The 23,928-nt window shown below is 41.7% G+C and overlaps 1 protein-coding gene across 11 annotated transcripts in view; it reads left to right on the forward strand.

The window, feature by feature from the left end:
- The window catches only part of CCDC186 (coiled-coil domain containing 186), a 33,114-nt gene extending 13,509 nt beyond the window's left edge, over positions 1–19,605 (forward strand). For 10 of the 11 annotated variants that reach the window (XM_035547797.2, XM_035547805.2, XM_035547807.2 and 7 more), the window contains 14 exons: positions 1,416–1,542; positions 3,448–3,576; positions 4,306–4,518; positions 5,736–5,855; positions 6,373–6,477; positions 6,835–6,933; positions 7,728–7,814; positions 8,566–8,708; positions 10,681–10,936; positions 11,563–11,752; positions 12,837–12,917; positions 13,957–14,167; positions 14,794–15,013; positions 15,744–19,599. In XM_035547797.2, coding sequence (XP_035403690.1) covers positions 1,416–1,542; positions 3,448–3,576; positions 4,306–4,518; positions 5,736–5,855; positions 6,373–6,477; positions 6,835–6,933; positions 7,728–7,814; positions 8,566–8,708; positions 10,681–10,936; positions 11,563–11,752; positions 12,837–12,917; positions 13,957–14,167; positions 14,794–15,013; positions 15,744–15,827 — 2,065 coding nt within the window. In that variant the 3' untranslated portion in view covers positions 15,828–19,599. Of the gene's footprint in view, positions 1–1,415; positions 1,543–3,447; positions 3,577–4,305; positions 4,519–5,735; positions 5,856–6,372; positions 6,478–6,834; positions 6,934–7,727; positions 7,815–8,565; positions 8,709–10,680; positions 10,937–11,562; positions 11,753–12,836; positions 12,918–13,956; positions 14,168–14,793; positions 15,014–15,743 lie in introns of all 11 variants that reach the window. The other variant, XM_035547802.2, reaches the window with a different exon arrangement.
- The last annotated feature ends 4,323 nt before the right edge of the window (positions 19,606–23,928 follow it).

Raw genomic sequence — 23,928 nt, forward strand, 5'->3', positions numbered from 1 at the left:
CTGAAGGGAGCGGTGTGTAGCTGGTTCTAACTCCAGAAAATGGTAAGTGAACAAGTCAGTTGGGTTTTACGTTTGTGTACAGTAAATTCGAAGGCAGATCAGTATTTTCAGCAGTGGACCAATTACTTAGAGACAAACGTGCACGTAGATATATGTATTTATTACATATACACACAGATTTGTTTTATATAAACATACCTTCAGTCTCTTTCTTTGCCAGCTCCATCCCTTTGAATTTTGGGTACTCACCTCGAGAGCGCAAAGCTGCTGTGGAATACTTTGTTTAGTCCAAAGGGCGTTCTGGGTTGGGCTGATTTTTGTCCCTTTGTTTATGATCAAAAGAATTTCCTGTAACATTGCTCTGGAAATAGTCCAGCTGTCTTTTATGAGCAGATCTGTGATAGGTAAGTGAGCAGCAACTGTGTGAATCTCAACTCCCTTTGAGCATTTGTACTCTTGGAATATTCCTTACTTCTGAACTGTTCTTTAACCTAAGCTTGCTTTCGTTGGTGGTATTGAAGTTCTTGTAATTTGGAAGTCTTGTTTATTTAGAAAATAATTTTTGAAGGAGGGAAGCTGAAGATGAAAGTATGAATCTAAAGGGGTATTTAAATATCTTGTTCAGGTGAATACATGCCGCACACAAATTCATGCGGTTGGTGGCCTAACTTGCCTAGGTGCTTTTGGAAATACCCACTACCTAACTGTGTCTTTAACCATTTAAGTACATTTGAGACTGTGTACTCAGCGAGTCTGACAATATGACTTCTGAGTTTCACATATTGCAGTGCTAGAAGGTCAGGCTAAATCTAGTATTGTCGAGGTGTCAGCCTCAACTCAGGCTTCAAACAGCTGCAAAGGAACAAACTGTAGCTAAACATTTTAACTTTATAAGGGCTGCCAGCACGGATGCTGTTGAAGTTACATGGAACCCAGATTTTCTAAGTCCTATATCTTAGCAGGTTGTGGACTTCAGAGGCTGCTGTGAGAGTTTGTGCCAATCCAGGAAATGAACGCACTGCCCGTGTTTTCAGAGCTCTGACTGGGGAGCTCTGTGATTGGAAGTCACTGTGTACAAAAGCACCTTCAAATTGTTAACCTTTACAGAGCCTGCTGCTAGTTCTGGAGTGGCATAGAGGCATGAAATATCTCACATCATCAGGGGCAGTAGAAACCCCAAAGTGCTGGAAGCAAGCAGTTTTCTCATCAGAAAGATGCTGCTGGCTGGTTTAGAGTTAAGCTTCACAGGCACAACGTACTTTTGTTCTTGTAAGGCTTTAGTGGAGTTCATTAGTGTTCCTGGCTCTAATTGCAATAGGATTTGCAGTCAAGAAGGAAGAAACATGTACCTCAAAATAAATAAATCAAAAATACAGTACTGAAGTACCTTACATTTTGTTTCTTTTTCTTTACAGATTGATTAAAGAAAATAAAAAACATCAAGAACTGATTTTGGACATTTGCTCAGAAAAGGACAGCTTAAAAGATGAACTGAAAAAGCGAACAGAAACAGAAAAGCAGCACCTCAACATCATTAAACAGGTACAGACAACGAAACAGAAGTGGCAGCTAGTATCTCACCTGTATGTGATGCCCCTGTTTAATAGAATATGTGGTAGCATAGGGGAGAAGGAAGGAGTGCCCATGCTCATGTATTCTGAGTATTTGGATTTATCCTCACTATTCTTCCACTCCAAGAAGTATTAACTGGCTGGAAGTGCTTAGTGCCTCTGGCTAAGCGATCTGAATCCAGAAATTCATTTTAGGTGTTCAAGGAGTTCAGTTTGATGAGTTGCCTTGATAGGTGGGTTGCGTGTACGTTGTCTTCCTGCTGGAGACTGTGTATGTTAAAGGCCTCGTAAGCCTTTTTGCAAAATGGCAAGTTCAGTCTCCTAGGATGATTTATTGCTTGTATGTAGACAGAAGGGGAATCTTAGGAAAGTGTTTTATCATGCCTCATTTTTTTTGAAGTAGTCTTCTGTTGTTAACTACTGCATCTGACAACAGAAGTGAATGGCTGTAGTTGGACTTGTAAGTGCTAATGGTTATGTGGAACATATATAAAGGTTAGAGCATGTTAACTGTGGCCTTGCACGTTATTTTGGTATTATCACTTACTATATGCTACATTCGGCCAGTGAATGGTTCAGAACCATGACAGGCTAAAGAGGAGCATGGAGTTTGTGTTGGTGTAGGCTGGTATTAGTGTAGGAGGGAAAGGTATCCCTTCGGGTGTCACTGCTGCTCTATTACAACATTCGTGAGGGAGTCACGCGTTGGTTTCTAGTCCCATGAGTAAGATCCCTGATACGGATGTTTGGAGGTGGTTTCAGAAAATACTGCTTTGGTGTAATACTTGTAGTTGGACAGCAGCTGGAATTGTGAGATACAGTGCAGTGAGAAACACCTGAGTTGCTGGGTTTTGTTTTCTCATTGTTGAAGTGAATGTTTTTAATGTGATGATTTCTGAATTAATGTGTCCCGGTAGCTTTCAAGGAAACGAAAGTTTGGCAGCACTCGCAACTGCAAGTAAAATGTTTATGCATGCTTGCACATTTAAAAATAAATAAAAACAAATGTTTTGCGTGCTAGGCAATGATTCAACTTGCAAAACTGAAGAGGGTGTGGTCAAATTCACTGTGTAGCTTGTTTTTGCTCTGTGTTGTAGCTTAGGTTGCACAGAAATGAGGTACTGACAGCGGCATCTTTCTTCTTTTACACCCTTCTTCCCCACAAAAAAGGCAGGCCTTGGTGAAATGGCTCTTGGTAACGAGAGGGTTGTCCTTAAGGCACCGTTTGAGCAGCCTTAGGGCAGCATCACAGCTTGTCTCGCCACCGCTCGCCCTTGTGCGAGTGCTGCTTCCTCTTGGACCATGCCTGTGCGGCTGCGCAGCGAGCCTGCCCGGGGAGGTGTTGAGCTGAGCGCCGCTGGTGGTTGTTCAGCTGGATCAGGTCTCACCTAGTTCACTGGGTGCCTAAGGAAACGTGCCAGCACAGTGACTAAGCGCCGCCTTTGTATTTGCTGAGTTGTTTTTCAGTGAATTAATTCCCAGTCCAGTTCAGCACGGACGCGTGACTTCTTTGCCAGCGCAGTGCAGGCTGGAGGTGGTGGCACAGGGATAGCAACGAAAGGGTAGAAGGTGAAGCTACTGCAGCCAGCATCTCAGCATTCGCTGTCAATCTAATTTTTTTTTCTGTAATAAACTACTGTGCCTCCTGTTCTACTTCATTTGATGCAGTTGTCTCACTGAAGATGAAAATTGACGTCTTTCATGATTGTACTTGAATACAAAGCTAGGTGTTGATACGGATAGTTGCAGCTTGACAAGTGTAAAGTACAGGTAAAGATCTGTTGAGGCATATAGTTTGTGTGAAATGTTCCTGCCTGTACAAAACATGATCAAAGTCTTATTTTTCCTATAATTATATCATAATGTTGTCTTCTAGCTAGAAGCAAGAATAGAAGAGCTTATTAAAGAAGTGAAAGCTGGTAAAGACAAACTTTTAACTCAAGATGCAGCAGCCAAAAATGCTATTCAACAGTTGCATAAAGAGATGGCCTATCGAATGGAACAGGTAAGACAGAAAACCTTTAATTACAGAACATCTCATGAATGAACTTGATCCCTGTAGGAAACATGCAGCCTGGTCTGGGCTCAGAAGCGGGGTAAAAGCTGGCAGTGGCTCTTACTTATTCGAACTTATCAGATGAAATATTTTTCTCAAATAAGGCACAAAGCTTTTATTTTTGTCTCGTCTTACTGCGAGTTGAGATTTTTTTTCCTTCCTAATATATTATGCCAAGTATTTTCTGTTATGTGAACTGTAAAGCTCAGTTTCTGCTTTTTATTTTCTTACATGAAACAAAATTTATTAATGCTGGGGTAGGGGGGAAGCCCATCTGAAAAATAAGCCACTAAATGATACTGAGGTTGGCACGTGGACAAGCGAGACAGAGGATTGGTACTGGGTTTTTGCAAAAGTATTTTGTGACTAAATCTTATGAAATACAACTCTTTCCTTCTGAAATAAACTGTGTTCAGAATTACTTGTGTGGGGGTAATTCACATGAGACGTTTAGCTCTGAAGCTGCAGCTGCTTAGATGCATTTACTGTTACGAGTAATTCCAGTTGAATCAATTGGACTCTTGTGGTACTTATGTGGTGTAATGCTAGGCTTTGCAAAACCGGTGCTGTTGAGCCCTACTTTGATATGCTCCTATATTGGATGTCTTTGGAGTAGTGTCTTCCAAAAGCAAACCAGAATGAATCAACTTTGTATTTCCTATTTAAATATTTTTCAAGGCAAATAAGAAATGTGAAGAAGCACGCCATGAAAAGGAAACAATGGTGATGAAATATGTCCGAGGAGAAAAGGAGTCTCTTGACCTCCGAAAGGAAAAGGAGATACTTGAGAGAAGAGTGAGAGATGCAAACAAAGAAATTGAAAAGCATGCTAATAAAATCAAACAGCTTTCTCAGGAAAAAGGAAGATTACACCAGCTCTATGAAACTAAGGTGCTCTGAGTATTGCTGCGTGACTTGAGTGAATGATTAAAAGCACTATCAGAACAAACTTTTATCAACGCTTGTTTGCTACTATACTTGGGGAAAGAAACGTTTTCGTTTTGTTTTGATGTATATCTGTGGAAAAAAAACCCTTTCCTCTGAGGGAAGGGGAAGAAGTAACTGACTTCTCGTTATCTTTTTCAAGTTCCGTTTAATATTTCCCTAATTTATTGTATTTAATATAAAAGCTTATTGCAGGTCCATGGATTTTTGAGGGAGTTTCTAACTTTTTTTGAAATTTTAAAAGGCTGTAATGGCATTAAATTATTGCAGTCTTTATTGTAATTTTTCTGTCTTTACTCTGTTCTCTTTTGTACTTCTAAAAATTGGTGGTATGGCAATAGGATTTTTCAGGCCTGATTCAAATAAATAAGTAAACTGCCATTCAGTTTTAGAAGGCAGTAAGATTCCCATCAGGCTCCTAAATTATCCAGGTCTTTCTGTACCGTTTCACAACTATTTCATGTGGAAGACCCCAAAATTGATAAATGAGTAGGGTTCATGCTGATTTGGGTCTCTTCCGATGAATTTTACTATGCTCAGCTGACAAAAGAAGAATCAGAAAAATTTAACTGAAAGTGATAAAAATTATGACTCTGAAGCAAAAAATCAGTGTTCTTTCTCACATGAGCAGGAAGTGGGAGCGTGGCTTCAGGTTTGCTAAACAAAACTTAACCTCCTAAAACCTCATGATTACGCTAGAGCCTCACAGGAACTGTACTGCCCTCACACGGTGCTTCCGTAAACCTGTATTTAGCAGTTGAACCTGTCATTTCAGAAACAGTTTGGAGGTGTGGGTTGATGCTGTATCTGTGGATGCTGGTGTAGAAGTTTGGGCCAGCAGCGTGCCTCTCTCAACATCCTGACTTGATGCTGACTTACAGGCTGGCGGTTTGACCTGCATATGTTGCTGCCAGTGCTCACACTGCACGTTTATAGCTGGTATTACCATTCTGTCAGCGTCAGGACTTCTCTCTGTAGCCGTGTGTAATACATAACTACTGCTTTGCACCTGCGTTTCCTCTTCCTGTTGCCAAAAAAAGAACAAAAAGGGGCCTGTGCAGCTTACTCGGGAGATTCTTATTGTAGACCAGAACTCTAGTCTGTCTGTTGCAAGAAGCGCTGAATGATTTATATCCTTAAAATAAAATTTATGATTTTTTTAGGATGCTGAAGCCACTCGACTCAACAAAGAAATAGAAAAACTGAAAGAAGAAATCAATTCTCATGTTATCAAAGTGAAATGGGCTCAGAACAAATTGAAAACTGAAATGGATTCGCACAGGGTTAGTGAAGTGCTTCCATGACGTGAAACTACAGTCAGAGGAGCGTAGTTGCGATACTGTTCCCTCTTTAAATAGTACTAAAATCTATTTTTAAAGTGTTTTGAATTTGAACACCCGCAGCAGAAGTTGAAATAGTGCTCTTAGATACTGAAGTGGTAATGGTGGAAGGATGCGAGGAGGGAAATGCAGAGGGGGTTCTGTTTAATCTGATCATCAACTTTTAATTTGGATTTTGTATGATTGATTTAACTGTCTTTCTAATTTAGTTTTTCTGTGGTAGATTTAATGTGATCTATCATCTACAGCACATAACCAGGAAGTCCTTTTTTGTGATTTTGGAACAAACAAAATTGCATAAAGTACTAGCTGAATGGAAGTAAGAAGGGAAGAAATACCGGACGTTTTTGTTGTTGATTCTTTTCAAACTGAAGTAGGAAACTTCTGTTATAAGAAATGTTTTTTTCTAAATGATGTTATGTAAGTAGGTTTAACCCATTATTCATTCCTGTTTCTGTAGGAATCAAAAGAGCGCCTCAAAGATGCAACAACAAAATTAACTCAAGCAAAAGAAGAAACAGACCAGATAAGGAAAAACTGTCAAGAAATGATAAAAACCTATCAGGTAAACACTTTTTCTCAGGAGGTGGAATTAGTGTTCAGGATCTGATTTTACATGCCCCCCCCCCTCCCAATCCCCCCATTTCTATCTTAAGCTGTAGCAGGGAAGAATTATCCTGTGTGAGCTACAATGTTGAGATGACCAATCACTGATCGCTTTGATTGGAAAGTTGATGTTCAGAAAGGAAAAAGTTTGTCTTGATTGGCATCTGGTGTGCAAGTCTATCTTCACCTTTTCAGAATCATTGGATACATACCTATGGGAAAGTCGTTCTGTGATGTGAAAATCTGTATAGATGCTCATAAAACAGGAAAGAGGGATGTAAAACTAAAACTCTCCTTGTATTTTCTATCCTTTTAGGAGTCAGAAGAAATTAAATCAAATGAATTGGATGCAAAGCTCAGAGTAACTAAGGGAGAACTAGAAAAACAAATGCAGGAGAAGTCTGATCATCTGGAGGTAAATATTTGGTGAATGGAGGCAGCACAGTTGCCTGGCTACCAGTTAACCTGGTAGTTAAGAATGCTACGAGTTTCTAACTTTAACATTTTTTTAAGCTGCTTACAGTTCTTGCCAAACATTTTTCTTCTTGGCCTAATACTCCGTTCCAGGTGTCTGCCTCCAACTCTGCTTATGGGAGGATGTTTTTAGATGTTACCCTGGACCTACTTCTTAAAAACAAAATTGTCCTCGTTGTATCATGCTTTTCCCATAACTGCTCTTTTCATTTATAAACATGAATGTTGCCATAATTTAGAGCACAAATCCTAAGGCAAGGCTGTCTTTCTTTGACCAGTATTTTGCTAAACTGTGAGTCAGGGGGTAGCTTCCGTTCTCTGTAGAAATTTGCTATCCCCAAAACTAGATTCTCTAATGAGTACCTGCTCACATGTGCATATATCATCTCCAGTTAAGCAAGTGTCAAAACGTAGAACTTTCCGCAGGGGCTGTTGTGATGTCAGTTTGTACAACTAAAACTGAAATGTGCAATCCTGTTTTTGTCCTTGGTTCTTTTAAGAATAAAGAAACTTCTAGGCTTTGCTTTTTTTTTTTTTCCCCTAGGCTTTTGCTTTTCTTTGTGGTGGCTGTTTACCAATCTATATATAAGCAAAACAAACCTCTAAAGTACCTGTTTTATTTTAAGCCCAGCCCTCTCAGCTGTTGTGTTGGCCTGCATTCGCCTAGATTTTTTTTGATACCCTAGGAAATGCCAGTGTCAATTTAGATTTCTTAATGAACTTCTCTTTAAAAAGGTGCATCATGCAAAAATAAAAGAACTGGAAGACTTGAAGAGAACATTTAAAGAAGGCATGGATGAACTTCGAACACTGAGGACAAAGGTAACGTGTTGGATTGTAGGAGAGCACAATGCATAGTATTGGCATTCGGAATAAGACTCTATTCAATTTTTTTTTTTGTAATTTTCGTTCTTTGAATAAATACTGTGATTAGAGACCGGCTTGCATGAGATCAGAAGGAGCACATAACTGTAACTCTGGGTAGCCTTTCTTAGTGAATCAGTTGGTCCATAGTACAGTGTTTTGTTTTATGGTATGCAACTCATTTGACTGAAAAGTTAGGAGAAACATATTTAGTAAAGATCTCCTGAGTTAAGTAACTTTGGAAAATGAAAAATATCTGTAAAGTTTTCCTATCAGTGAAGCTAGGTTTGTAGACATAACACATTTGATGTCTGTTGAGGAGGTTATGCTATCCATAACTTCTGAACTGTCTATAAATTAGCCTGCTGTTTCTTCAACCTAGATCTCAATAGGGCCTTAGAAAAATGGATGAAGACATGACTGGATTTGGCTTTGTAACTGGAAAAAAGATGTCTTTGAATCCTGTTGCATTAGTTTGAGTCTTTGGACAAGGCTAATGTTAATCACACTCGCATAATTTGATATTTTTTGCATGTATTATTTTATCTATTTTTTTCTATGTTTTGTCTGAAAAACAGGATATTATCATTCTAAGCTAAAATAACCAAAAAGTAATAAAAATGTTGTGTACAAAATGTTAGACATTTGATCAGAATAATTCACCTCCGAAGCTTAGGAGAATAAATAGTTTCTGTTTTTTCCCGTTTAGGTGAAGTGTCTAGAGGATGAGCGCTTAAGAACAGAAGATGAGTTATCCAAGTATAAAGAAATCATTAATAGACAGAAGACTGAAATTCAGAGTTTGCTGGACAGAGTCAAAACTGTAGATCATCTGCAGGATCAACATCAGAGGTACAGCTATGCACTTTGAGGAATGATGTGACAGGTTTTCTGGTATTTGGAAAGTTTTTCTTTATTGAAATTACAAAAAGCTTTAAAACATCAATAACGTGCAGAATCCTTGTCCTAATTTAAGGGTTTATTTCTCACGTGAATCAATCTCCCCAGTAATAGAGATGACCTTAATAGCTTCTAATGAAACTAGTGGATTTAGTCTTGTAAATCTAACCAGAGCGTTCACTTTTAAGTGTACCATATAAGAAGTTATGTCTTGTAGAAGCCTGCCCAGTGTTTGCTTCATTGAAAGGTCCATCACTTCAAAATTGTGAGGGATGAATTAAAACCTTTTCTGTGAAATACTTTATATCTTTGATAGGTGCTATATGCAGATAGTTGGGAGCACTTGTATTTCTGGTGGATTAGTATTCATTCCGCTGTTCGAAGTCTCCTCATTTAAGAACGTGAGGGATATAAAATCTTGGAAAGGAGTTGGGTTCATGGACAGTTCAGGAGTTTCTGAGCATATTTCTGCTTTTGTATGGTGCATATGAACTAGAATACAGAAATGCTATCCACTTCACTGATTCTAAACAAATACAGTGGAGGTAGACGACTTTTGGATAAACAGAACCACTCATATGGCCCTTCTGTGCTTCTAAAGAGTTCTTATTTCTCATTGAAAAATACTTCTGTGATTACATGCTCGGGGTTTAGAGAATGAAGCATTTTCCAGTTGCTGTATGCTGGTCAGCTGCATTGGCCCTGTCTCCTCAGCTTTCCTAGGGAAACTGTGATCTGTTAGAGACAACTGAAGCTTAGACTTCAGTTAGTAACAGGTTTTTTTTCTCTTGGGATCTTGTTAAATGAATTAAAATGAACTCTGTGATCACAGCGTGAAGACTACAAATGTGTTTTTCCAGTTATCTTTTCCTCTCGGTAGTTGAGATGTCCTTAAATATGTCTCCATTTTTCCTATTAAACTTGGGTTGAGGTGTTTTTTTAATGTCTTTTCTGCACAACGCTCACTACCACTGCATCAATTTTCATATAGTCTTTTATTTCTGTCGTAAAATGACTGACGTGTTTTCAGTACTCCCTAGGATGTTTGAGAGAGTTGTGGAATCTCAATAAGAGATTGAAAACTTGGATCAGTAAATTCCTGTTCTCTCCGAAACAGACATTCTGGAATCTTGATCTATTTTTCTTACTGTTGTTTAGAGTAAATAAACTTGCTGCCTTTTCTTGGAAGCAAGTGAAAAGAATTTTGTCTTAATTCATGCAAAATCTCATCTATTTTCTTCATGAGGAAAGGGTTGAAGAAGTAGGTTTCTTCCTTCTAGAAGGAATCTAGAAGATTGAGGTGAAACATCTCTAAATATGTAAAAAGGTATTATAAAGGGGAGGTTCAGCTAGTCTGTGCGCTGAAGCAAGGATAAAAATAAATGGGGTTTTGCAGGAAATATTATTTTAGGTTGGATGCTGGATAACACTTTGAGTTGGATACTGATTACCTCCAGTGTTGCAGGATCTCGTTTTTGGAGAAGTGTAAGGATCAGTTGGAGATCTCTTTCCAGGATGGTCTAAACATTTAACTTTGTTTGGTTTGACCTTGACTGTTAAGTAGAAATTGCTCCTGTCATAATGAAACAACGTATTTGGAAAAGGGAGGAAATACGAGAATATTGGATTTGCAGGCTGTCCTCTTATCTACAGTCTTGTTTCTGACACCCTGTACTGAAGCACATGAAGTTGAGTACAGACAGGTGGTCACTTCATTTCTGTGTCATTATCAGCATTGTAACTTGTCATGAAATAGAATCTGCAAACTCCCTTCGTTTTTAAAACAATCCATTGATTCACGAGGGTCACGAAGTGTTCCTGGGCATTGCTTGGTCTGGACCTAAATGCTTTTGTTTCAGTAGGGTTTCATATCTGATGTCTTCAAGCTCAGGTTATTCCTAATAATATGCAATTCTTTTGGCAGAGATGAACAAGATATCAGTGCTTTAAAGGAAGAAGTAGATGGTCTCAATTCTCTTATTGCTGATCTCCAGAAGGACATTGAAGGTAGTCGGAAAAGAGAATCTGAGCTATTGATATTCACTGAAAAATTAACCAGTAAGAATGCACAGCTTCAGTCTGAAAACAATTCCTTACAGAGCCAGTTGGATAAGCTTTCTTACAGCGAAAGAGAGCTGCAGAATCAGGTGGAATGTGTTCGACAGGCTAAAGATGATCTGGTGAGTACAGCATGCAGCTTGTTCGTTCGTGCATTACTAAGATGTTTGGGGACCGTGAATTCCGCCACGTGTTTTTCCTCACCTAACTGCAACTTGTTGTTGAGTTTGCCAGTCTGGTAGAATGAACGCCTCCTCTGTTTTAAGAGGACAGAAATCCCAAGGCACGTGGCACTGAAATGGGTTGGGGGTGTCCTTGCATTGTTCTCTCTGTCTTGCAGGACAGAGTTGTGCTCTATGCAACTGACATCGAAACAACCAAAATATTGTAACTTGTGAATTGTATTACTGGTAACTGTTTCTTAGGTAATCTTGATAAATATAAGATAAACAATTTTTAATGATTTTTGTAAAACAAACAAACAAAAACAAAAAAACAAAGTTAATGTGCCTGTACTGCACCGCTCTGTGTGCTGTACTGCATCGTATAGATGTTTTAGAGTTCAGAAAGCTTACTGCAGCATCACGCTGTGCTGTGTATTTGCAATGCTAGTTTTTAGCTTAACAAATGTAAAATGCAAGAGACTCTCATGTGGAAAGCAAAGTACAGAGATAGAACTATTGAGTGTACAGTGTGGTTAGGCAGGAATTCTTTTGGTATATGACTTAAAATCAAACTATAATTTCAGGCCACCAAGCTGCAGAAGGAGGAGGATCAGCGAAAGCTAGAGGTTGAGACGCTACAGGCTCAGCTGGCTTCAGAGCAGAAAGAACTAACAGCGCTGAAGACCCACGTGGATGAACTGAAAGATGAACTGACCACCCAGAAGCGCAAGCATGCAGCCAACCTGAAAGATCTCACGAAACAGCTTCAGCTAGGTTGAAATTCATTTCAGATATAATATGTCAGCCCAGTCTGTAAGCCCCTGCGCAGAGTCTGGTAGAGACTAAGGCTCCCATCTGTGTATGCGTGCTGTTTGAGCGTGGCCCTTCTCGCTCTCCCTGTCCCAAAAGAGGGAGTGAGCAAGTTAAGACTTGAGAAAACTGCAGTGGCAGTAAGCAGGCCCTAGTCTCAATTGTCAGTCTTAAATAAAACTTTTGAAATGGGCTTAGTTATAAAGTGAAAGTTTTATCTTGAGAGCTTTGTCTTTGTTATCCTGTACGTGACTACCTAAATGTCACTGTGGGTAGGCACGGATCCTGGTCTGTGTATGAGTACAGTCAAAAGCTGCCAGAAGTTTCCTAGCTCCTGACTGTATCAGGAATTACTGGTGAGAGTTACTGTTTAGTATGTTAAACAGAGCAGTTTAGTTATTAAAGATGGATGGATGTTGAGAGACTGATGATTAATTTTGTCAACAGAAATCATTACATACTCGATAGCACATATGATCTGAATGCAGATAGATTTGAATGTATTCAGACTTCTTTGAAATGTATTTGAAAGAAAAACTCGTACGGACATTGTGCAAGAGAAGTTATCTGTCTCTGTACATATATGAACAGCTGTGCATTTTCCCTTTTCGTCCCTACTGAATGAGTGGTGCTTCTGGCTCGAGTACTGCTCTCAGCTCCCAGTAGTGACAGTCATGAGATCCCAGAACAGAGCTGCTGTTCTGTCATTCAGTGGTTATTTCCATAGCAGTCCCCATCAAAGGTAAAATCAAATTCGTCTTGTTGTTCCCAGATAATCCTGTGTATGACATTACTTCAGCTGGAAATTGTTGCAGGGTCTTAACAGATGTTGCGTCCAGGTACTTCATGGCTGAGTGCAGGGAGAGAAGGGAGCTATTTTGGTTCTTGTTTTGTCTTTTTCCCATCAGGTTTTAGTTGCTACCATTGTCTTTAAGTAGTCAAGCCATGTTAAATTATTGGAGGTCAGAGGATTAGAGTGGTTGTTGTATCACACTGAGTCTTGGTTTTTAATCTCCTGTTGGTAACAATCACTTTATTATACTTTTAGCACGGAGGAAATTGGATCAGATGGAAAACGGTAATTATGACAAAGAAGTCAGCAGCATGGGGAGTCGTTCCAGTTCATCAGGTAATATAGCAAATAGCAGGGCTGCCAAAACAATCCTTCGATCTTAATAAGGTTGCCATGGAGTGCTGCTATGAGTCTTGCTCTTTCTGTGGTTTGTGCATATGCAGTGTGTGGGCAGTCTCCCATTCAACCTGACAAAATAGCCTTTAAACACCAAAATGCACTTGGCTGAGTGCAGTTAAAGGTGCTTACTCATATTACAAGATTAAAGCTTGATGTTTATATGTTTTGGGTCTTCTTAAATGCAAGACTTGTTGTTGTTGTTGTTGCTTGTATGTTTGGAGGGAGTTCAGAGGACTGCAGTTTCTAGAGAACCCTCTTAAATGCAGCTGTGGCAAAACAAAAATTAGCAGCAGCTTCCAAGATTGTTTAATTGCCTTATTGACAGTTGCAACTGTTTAGCTGATAAAAATCAATTAGCATGTTTAGAGGCATCAATGCATTTGTGTAGAATTCATTACTTTCTATCCAGTTAGAAGTAGAACGGTTATCTGTAACGCTGAATACAACATCTGTTTTCTTCCTCAGTATCTTTGGGTTTTAAATTGGGCTAGGTATGCTGAAGTATTTTGTAATCTTTCTGTATAAGATGTGAACAGGAAGAAAAAAAAATACTTCAAGCCCTAAGTGAACAGCGCTGCAGATGGTTTACAATGTAGGGCTCTTGTCAGTCTGTACACAGTTCTCATGGCTGTGATTTTAGTGGACTCTAGAATAGATCTGTTTGAAAATCAGCTCAGTCTTGTACAAAGTAATATTAATGAATATGACAGTACTTCTGCAGGACTCAGTGTTACTGAAGTACGTACAGTGATGCTAACAGAGTTATGCCCGTAACTAGGGGACTACACGCTGTTCCGGCATGCATTTAAATGGTGTAAATACTGTTTATTGTAGAAACCCACTCACATGTAAGGGAAACTGACATTCTGAAGAAAATATCCTAAGCTACTAAAACGTAATGAGCGCGCTGCACTGGTGGAGACGTTTTATTTGTGGCAAAAGTAAAAAGAGCTTTAAAATCTGAATGTGTTGGCAGGGTCCCTGAACGCGCGCAGCAGCAATGAGGATCGGTCACCTGAGAACACGGGATCTTCAGTGGCTGTGGACAGCTTCCCGGAGGTGGACAAGTCTATCTTGGTTGAAAGAATACTGAGGCTACAGAAAGCACATGCTCGAAAAAATGAAAAGATGGAGTTTATGGAGGATCACATTAAACACCTTGTGGAGGAAATCAGGAAAAAAACTAAGTATGTTCTGAGTTTGGTTCATACAGTTTTCGATGTTGGGTATACATACAGTGTAGTATGCATGAAACTGTTTTTCTTTATAAATTCTTAGTGTAGTTTTATTACTATTGTCAACTTAAAAGTTGTTGAAATGATTTGGAGAAATTATGACTTAAATGAGCAGCATTGTTTCAATGACCATTCAAAACCAGATGAGTTCAACTGTGGGTGTTGGCTTAAAAATAAAAAGGCAAAATATTGCTCCCCAATTGTCTTGCACTTGGTGTTTCCGTGGGTTAATATCACTTGATACTTGAGGTTGTTTGATCTTTCAGCAAAGAAAAATAGACACATCTTTGAGTACCTTCTTTCGCTCCAGTAGCAATATTACTTTCTCAAAGTACTTCAAAGTATGTAAAACTTGCGCGTTTTAGTGTCCTGGCTTTCTTTCCATCACCTCCTTATAGCATCTGTGGTATCTTGGGTTTTCTGCTGTCATGAAGTTGCAGGTGTTTACTTTGTTGCCTTTGCAGTAATAAAGTACTGCTTGAAATTAAAATTACTGTATGTCAGGCATGTGAAGTTATTTCGATGTCTGCCTTCTTACTACCTTGTAACGCTGTGATGTCTTTTTAATTTGTACCCAGAATTATTCAGAGTTACATTTTGCGGGAAGAAGCTGGCACGCTGTCCTCAGAGGCCTCTGACTTCAACAAAGTACACTTGAGTAGACGAGGTGGGATTATGGCATCTCTGTATACATCTCATCCCGCAGATAGCGGTCTCACGTTAGAACTCTCCTTAGAGATTAACAGAAAGCTGCAGGCTGTGTTAGAAGATACATTACTGAAAAATATTACGCTGAAAGTGAGTATAGCTTTTGTTCCGGATGCTCTCCTAGTTCTGAGATGCTCTCTTCAAAGAGATGCATGCTGTTAAAGGGAGGAGGCTTTTTGGAAGTCAGCTCCCTGTGAGTTGGTGATACTGATAGCATTGGTTAATCAACGGGTGCTGTAATGTGATCCACTCTGAAACTCTTTCAGGACCCTGTCATATGCTGTAGTGGAGGGCTGGTTCTCAGCAGGAAATGGAGGGCCGCCTGTTTGGCAGAGAAAGGGCCTTTGCACGTTCCCCCTGTCATGTGGGGGCTGCTTGGGCTCTGCGTGCCTGGTCCTGTGCCAGTTGCTGGGTACCAGATTGAGCCACCGGGGCAGCGCGTCTGCTGTGAGGAAATGGCAGCAGGCTGGGAAGAGCTGTGCAGGCTGCCACCTGAACTGCAACGTTCTGCGGGAGTTGGACGTCTCTTCCTGGGATTATCATTCCCCTTAAACGCTACACTTTGTAGAGACAGCCTGTAGAAGTAACTTAAGAAGTAACCATCGTAGTAACTGCAAAAAAAGACTTGCTCAAAGGATCGCATCCTTTACTGAAATGAGCTTGGTTTTCTCTACCTCTGTCTAATCATTTGCATTTGTTCGGGATACTTGAAAGTATCAATCTGCTGACATAAATAGTAATTTTGACTTATTAGTGCATTTTGTGCTGATTTGGTTTGTTTTTTCTCTCTAACTTAACCCATCCCTTTTTTCCCCCAAAGGAAAACCTTCAAACTCTAGGAACAGAAATAGAACGACTTATTAAACACAAGCACGAACTGGAACAGAGAATAAAGCAGACATAACTAAAGCTTCTGTGGAATAACTGATACGAAGATGCAGAAAAGGCAGGTGCTACAGACCACTGTTTTTCTACGTTTTTCCTGAAATTTGATTGCCTGCCAGCACAAGCATCCAGTATTTTGTATACACGGCCTTTAGTCATACGGGCTGTTCTTACTCGTGAGAGATATACAGGGTACGGCATCAGTGTGGTTCTGTCTACCCAATACCAGCCTGAGGTGTTGCTGAACTTTCCTACACACTACATTTATCTAAAACTTTTATTTGAAATGACATACAGATGCTTTGCAGTGCATACTATGTTTTCAGTGAGTTGCAGTGAGATTTTCATTTCTACACTGTATAATTAATCAGTCTTTTAATGATGAAGCTTGAAAAAATAAACCAATCATGTTTTAATTGCTGTTGAACATATCCAGTGCTACTGAGCTTTAAGGGCTTTCAGATATTATTTCCTTTCTTGCATATTACTTCTAATGATTAGGTTGATGGGGCATTTTTGACAAATGCATGGAAAAATGCTTTGTCACAACATTTTTTAAGTGACGACTGTGACATTGCTTATTTTCTGCTTTGGATTAGCATTCATTGGGTCAGTTTCTTTATTCAAAAGAAATGAAATGAAACAACAGTAAAACTAAGGGATTAAGGAACTTTCTGAATCAATTATTGAGTATGTGCAACAGAAACAAACATCAATTCAGCAAATTCTGTAAACCCCTGATCTTTAGGTGTATGGGTCTAAAGAAGTCTGATCTCCGATAACTGGTTAATAAAACTTTGTCCTTTTTTATAACTAACAACATTTTAAAAAATAGGAGTTAAACTGCCCACTGTTACATATGTACAGATAGACATCGTGCTTGCATCTGTTTTCAGATGAAGGAAAAATTTTCAAAGACAAATAGAAGCTTACTAAGTTCTCTCATCAGCTATGAATAGACCAGCCCACGAAAGTGGTGCTAAGAAATGGAAAATATGTCTAAATGGGATTTCATTCTGTTGGTTGGACTGTAAAAGTGGCATAGAAATGTGTGTGACTCCTTAATTTTACTGTTGTGAAGAATTAAGACGGTTAAAATGGCGTGAACTGAGAATTGTTTAATCCCTCAGTGTCTGAGAGGGTGATAGCAGAAGAGGACCAAGGTGACAAGTTTTTAGTTTCACAACATCACATTCGCGTTTTAATTCCAAGATACGTAATTCACAGGATCTGAAATGTCTATTCCAGCAGTAAATGCATTATCAGTGTGTTTATTGCCTTCTGACCAAAATGTATTGACCAGTTCACCCTGTAAATACATACGTTGGGTTTTTCTTAAATACTTGAACTTCGTATTATCATGAAAAAAAAAGATTCAGTGTACGTTTGTATGCTGGAGCACACAAGGAGGAGAGTTTATGAAAGCATCCAGGTGACTTAGGGGTGTGTACTCCATTTGCACGTGCCACTGAGTCACTTGAGCATTGTAATGAACCAAACTGAGCAAAATAGTTGGGGACGAGACAGTGGGATAAGCACTTCTGAAAGCACTTGCAGGATCTAGACCTGGTTTGTGGTCCAGGGAGCTTCAGGGGCTCTTTGGGTAGCCGGTCCCTTCAGTGTCAGTGGAGTAAGTGTTTGGACAGGGAGGGTGGAAACGAGTTATGTAGACCCTGATGAGCGTCGTAGAAGCTGTGAGCCTTTAATCTGGGTGGGTTTTATACACATATGTATATTTTTTTTAAACTCCTGAGAACAATGTTTATTGAAAACATTAGGGAATTTTGACCAGCGCAGTCGTGGGGCTACCTCTGCTTTATTGTTGCTTAAGTGATGTGGAGAGGGAAATTCCTGGCTCTGCTGAAACAGATTTGTCCCCAACTTCTGGGAAGCTGAGATTTAACCCCGAGCGAACAGGCAGTTGGTCGTGACTGAGCTAGACCTTCTGCTGAAGGAAAGTATTTAGAAAGACCAATTTGCATGTCGAGACATAGCTTAGCTTTTGTATGTTTGCGTTTTCATGCTTTAATGTACCAGATCTCTGGATATTTTCAGGTGTTCAGCTGAATGACTCCAGTATTTTAGATACGATGTTAATATTGCAATCATTTAATATATGTTCTTCAGGTGTACAATGTGAATGAAGGAGAGGTGTGGTGCAGATGGAATAAGTGCAATGACATTGTGGAAATTCTTACTTCTTTTTGGCATGGTTGTTTCTCCATTTAAGTTATTTGAGGAACCTAGTTAGTTGCCCTCCTGCCCTGCTGGAAATGCTGCTTTCCTCTCTGTAGCACTAAAAACTTCCCGGACTTTTCCCCCCTGCTTACGGAGACACACAAAGCTGCAGAAATTTCACTTTGCTTATCGTGCATGGTATTTACATAGACTAAAGGCATCATCAGGAGGCTTTATTTTAAGCATACCTGTTAGAGATAGAAGCTCCGCTGTAGCTGGCACGTTAACAGGTGACTCTATACAGTTAGCCCAGAGTGTGGGGACCCCATGACAGGGCCAGCCAGCAACTCTGCGTAAAGGTGTTGCTCAGTCCTGAGAGCTAATGGTGTACCGGCCACGTCCATGTTGGCAGGCCACCTGCCTTTTGTTTTGGTGGGGTAGATTGCCAGCAGTGTGATCTTGTTGGTGCACACAACAAGAACCCTTGTGAAAAGGTGTTTCTGTGGGATGACTCGTGCCGTTGAACACCAGTGGGTGCAAGGCTCGGTTTATTACATTTCACTTATCCTTGTTCTGGAGACTTTGTGTGTTACCAGCAAGAGATTGAAAACTGTCCTTAGATAAAAATAAATTTTGCTGATGAAATGATAAACTGATTTTGAAGACAGCCTGGAGCAGTGAGCTTACATACCTGTCACTGAATTTCAGTGTCCATTAGATGTGTGGCTAGCTGTATCCCACAGGCTAAAACATCTGATTCCTAAACACTCAGGGTGCTCTTTTAATCCAAACATCTCACATCCAGATGTTCTCAGAGGCCCTGCAGGAAGGCTGCTGGTGCTTTTCCACCCTCTGTAAAATCCTGTGCTGTCACTGTCTAAAGCTAGATCCTCTGAACTGAAGAATTCTTTTTTTTCCTGTAGAAATCACTGGCTTTCTGCTTCGTAGGCTTGTGCAATATGTTTAATTTCAGTCTCCAGAATGCATTGGAGGTCAGTTTGTTCTCAGATACGCTCTCATCTTCTTAACTTGTTGCTGGCAACACCTACAGTATCTCCAGCTGCTAAAACTGAAGTTACTCTTTGAAATAGTTTTCATTACAATAGTTTAGTTCATAACTAAACGAAACAATAACAGATCAGATCTCTGGCTTCCACTGAACTGAGCGTAAAGCTGTTTGCCTGCGTGCTGCAGGGACCCTGCAGGAATCTAGGAAGCGGTTCAGAGCTCAGGGCCCGACAGCCCTCAAGGAATGGGCTTTGACCCTTCTAGCTGCCAGTGTGATGGGAAATACCAACGGTAGGTGGCACTAGAAATCAGATTTATCCTGTCTCCCCAGCCACCTGAGACCTTTCAGAAGGCAGACAGCTGAGCTGCAGAGGGAGTTGGGTAGCATTTACAGCTTTTCCAAGACGGATGGCATTTCCTTCCTGTTTTCATGTTCAAACTGAAACTATGTTAAATCTTCCAATATATGTACGTACGTTGTCTGAATATACAGAGTGTCTATTGATTTAATTTTGTAGATACTTGTTTCTGTATAAAGTTTTTGAAGATATCGCTATACATTATGTATATATTGTACTTTGAAATAATAAACCGACAAATGAGTGAAAGTCTGCTGCGGGTCTGTGGTTTGTGCCTGCGTGCTGCTGCCTGACGCCGGGTCGCACAGGTACCTGCGTAGCTGCATTTTTCTGCTGCGCCATCTAAGCAAGAGGTAGGTGGCAGTGTGTGGTTGCTGTGCACCGCAGGTGCTGGCAGCCAGTCTAACGGCAAAGCCAGGGAAAAGTAGAGCTGGGCATGTCCGTACTTCATCTCTGGGAAACTGGGCTGAGACTTTTCCATCCTAAAGACAGGCGATAGGTGTGCTGTAACTAAATGCTGCTGTGAGCCGTTAGCGATTCCAGTAAGTGGCCTGAATGCTGGAGTCTTCTTCCTTGTGTAATGTGAATTTGAAAATCCCAGTAGCAAAGGCCCCATTCCCTTGGCCACACTGCCTCCAAGATACCGCGTTTGCTGCTCTGGTTTGTTTATTCAGTTATACAGGTGTAACATAACAGCAGTATGACTACAATATGACTACAAGCTGTGTTTTTTCATTTTTGGAAGTGATGCTGTCAGATTGCAGGCTGTTCATTGCGGCTACTCTTTTTTAATAAAAGTCCAGGAATCAGATTTGCAGAGGCTGTGCTGCCCTTTCAAACTGGTTGCATGGAGACCGAGAAAGGGGAAGAAGGAAGACCAAGAATAAAATATAAGGAGTTTATTCTAGTATCTCCTAGAGAATGTTAAGTGAAAGAAGGGAGGGGTGCTATTTTCTGTTGGAATTTTAATGGCAAACTAGCACTGGCTTTCTGGGAGTAGGGTGAGGGTTCCCAGTGTGTTTTCTGGTTGCTGTTATCTGCATCGCCCTTTGCTGGAGTTGTTTGCAGTTCGCTGTCTTTCTTCTCAGCCTTTTCCACTGGGAGCAGATGCAGCTCTTGCTGACAGACGAAGCGAAAAGCCGGGATTTATTTGTGCTCCCAAGTACTTAGCAGTGCTACTTGGAAACATCAGCTTGAAGCAAAGCTTCCTCAAATAGAGATCTTAGTTTGGGTGGTAGTTGCAAGTAGCCACTTGGCAAGCTTCTCCCCCCGGTTTTGCAGATACGTCCGTGTTTTGGACGGGCACAACTCTGTTTGCAGAGGAAAGGTTCTCACAGCACGCTGTGAAGCACTCAGCCCTGCAGCAAGCCAGTCTGATACCGGAGCTATTGGGCAATAAATACACAACCCAGAGCTAGCAGGCTACTTCTCTAGCTGACTGTGAAAGAGGAAATCCGTGCTGCTATTTTTCTCTCCCTGCCCTATTTTAAGGGTTTGTAATAGAGAGACATGGTTGGGGTTTTGTTGTTGCGGTTGTTTTTAGGCTGTTTTACATTAAACCACAGTGGGTCTGTGCCAGATTTTGCAAGATTTTTGCATGCATAAAGTAACTTCTTGTAGAAGAGTGAGTGCTGATGAACAAGTTGTTCTCATACCCTGTACAAGTATGCTGTTAGATATGTTTATGGCTGTTCTGCTCTGGTGGATGCCCTATATTCAGGAAATCTCCAGCCTTCGGGTGTTGCACGGCTCCTCACCGTGTGCAGCTGGTCTCAGGGCTGCTGTAATGCCCCAAGTGAAGCACCTCACTGACTAAAAGGCTGAAGTAATTCTGGTCTTGAATGCCTATGGGCTACTTAAGGAATTTCTATTCAGAAAATAATCCAGAGCGTAGGAAAGCAGCACATGAGAGCCTTCAGAAGTCTGCTCTCTAACAAGATGCTGGTGTTTGTGACATTAGGTAGGTGAGCACAGCCTTGCAGGCATGGCCTTTCCTTTCGGGGTCACTGGCATGTCCTTAAATGCTGTCCTGGGGTGTCCAACCTGCAGGCACTCATGAACAGGTGCTGTCTTTGAAGACGGAGATGTCTTGAAGCAAGGTGTGAATTTAGGGCACTGTTTTTCAAGCTGTGGTCAGTCAGAGGTAAATGCGCCTGTGGTTTCAGAGCGGCTTCATGCCCTGCTGCTGACTGTTCTGGCCTCGCTGCTGGAAGGAGTGGCCCACGCAATCTGACAGCGGCGTTTGTGAGGCTGCACTGTAAAAGCAGCCAGTTAAAAACGCCTTGAAAGAATGTTATTAAATGTGAAATTAACTCCAGTCAGTGCATGGCACAGGGGAGAGGAAGGAGGTGAGAATCCCTTGCACTGGTGCTGCAGGTAAAAACAGCGTATGGCAAGGTTATTGGCTGAGAAGAACAAGCTTAGTACTGGTCAGCCTAAACCTGTTTTGTGGCTCTGCAAATGGTCCCCTGGAAACTTTGGCAAGCCAGAGACAAAAACACTGAGTTTGACCTCGGAGCTGTAACCCGTTAATGGTGTAAGTGGCTTGTACTACACTGGTCTGGCTCTACTGCAGTAATTAGATTATCACACAGCCCTGGTCCTCCGTGCTGCAGGGACAGGAGCTCCTCGAGTGAGGCAGGACAGCTGGCAGCAAAACCCCTACCTGAGTCCAGGTGAACCTGCCCCTGCATCCGCAGCCCCTTGCTTCCCTTGGCTTTAACCAGGTGTTTCTGGGCACTCACACAGACCCAGGTGGAGCCAAACAGGCGTTTTCCATCAGCAAGGACAGGCAGAGGGAAGCCTCAGATTTGTAAACCAAGCTGGTGAAGAAAGCAGCGATCAATCCAGGTGTCTGTGGCCCCACGGATGCTCCGAAGCCTCATTTCTGAAGTCATGCAACATGGGCCACACAATCCCGATAACAAATGCATCAAGATGGGTGGGCTGCTGGCAGCAAATGACTTCTGCATTGGCACTTCAGAAGCGTAGGTGCATCTCTGAGCCAGGACTTGGCAAACCACCGGTGGCATCAAGTTGCTTTTGCTCCTAAGGTAGGTGAAGCCCTTGGAATAGAGATGTGATGGATTTGGCAGTAAACCCGTAGCACGAGGCTCCTAGATTACTTTTTGTTGTTGTTACTTGAATTACGTCAAACAACTTCCCTCTCTTAGACTTTCCTTGCAGTCTTCCAAGGCTGCTTGTTGACAATGAAAGACCATTCAACTGTTTCAAACGGATTTGACCTTGCTTGGGTTAGTGACAGAGCCAGTACCTGGCTGGCAGTTGTCACCTTGTAATGCCAAACCGGCTGTGATGTGTCCCTCACTAAATAAAAAGTTTGGGCAACTGCAAGCCCTGCTGAGGCACGTTGGCAGGCAAGCTCCCTCCCATCACACTGAAGGAGAGCGTGATTTGTTTTTCCTTGGCTTTGGCAGTAGCTGAAACAATAGAATTGTCCCCAAAGACTGGGACATGTGAGCCAGTACCGTTTCTCCAGAGAGCAGTAAATGGAGGGACTCGTGTTTAATTGTGTACTGGAGCAAACATTGGAAGTAAAACACAAAACAACCCTCCCACCCCAATCGGTGAGTTTAGCACCAAGTGCCGAGGGAGGTTTCTGGCAGGGAAGGCAGGCTTGGACGGGCGAGCGAGGAAGCGAGGCACTTCCACCGGCTCTGAGTCACCACCCCACAGGCTGGAAAAAACCCGGTCTTCCAGCTACGTGGCTTTGGTGATGGTTTCTCTGGAGGGAGACTGGCTTTGCTTGCCCACACCGTGAAGATCTGCTCCTTGGGAAGTGCAAAATCCCATTTTGTGGTGCCAGGATGGAGCAGGGAAAGAGGCTTCTGTCTGTGGGGCCTTCCCGCTTGTGAATGCAGGAACTGGGCTGCTCCACGGCATGGGGAGGCTAGGCCCTAGCAGAGCCTTCATTTCTAAAATTATCCTACTTCCAAAAAGCAATTCCCGAGTTCAGTTGGGTTTTGTGCCCTTAAAAGGTTTCAGAAGGCAGCGAGCTCGGATTAGGCCCCGTTACTTCTGGTTTCTGGAAGAGTGTCCGGGCAGATGTGCGGAGGCTGAGCAGAAATGGTGCGGGCAGGCCCAGGCCCGGTTTCCTGCCCGGCTCTGGGTGAGGGGGAACTGCTCCAGATAAGCAGGAAAGGCTTAGCAGTGAAGCATGGGAGAGAGAAAGGGGCTGGGATGAGGCTAGCTGGTGAAAAGCTAAGAGATAGGGCAAAAAGGAACTCTTTTATAAGGAAGGCAGTCCCAGCACAGCAGCCAGGGGCCTCGCCTGCCCGGGCCTGGCGCGCAGCCGGCAGCACCATCTGAGCTTCTCCTTGCTGAACCCTGGGCATCCCAAACATCCACTTCTAAGTGGAGATATGTGAAAAAGAAACAGAAGGGACTGACTGTTTTTGGCAATGCGGCACAGCAATCCCTTTTGCAGGGAAGTGCTTCCAGCAGCGCTTTATCTCAGAGAAATGGCCGGGCTGATTTTTTCCTGTTTCATCCTAGTTTCTATGACACAGCCTCCGGCCACCCTCCTGCCCCGTGTCCTTCTGGTCCCGAAGGCAT

The sequence above is a fragment of the Cygnus atratus genome, chromosome 7 (genome assembly GCF_013377495.2).
Source record: "Cygnus atratus isolate AKBS03 ecotype Queensland, Australia chromosome 7, CAtr_DNAZoo_HiC_assembly, whole genome shotgun sequence".
Classification (NCBI taxonomy): Eukaryota; Metazoa; Chordata; class Aves; order Anseriformes; family Anatidae; genus Cygnus; species Cygnus atratus.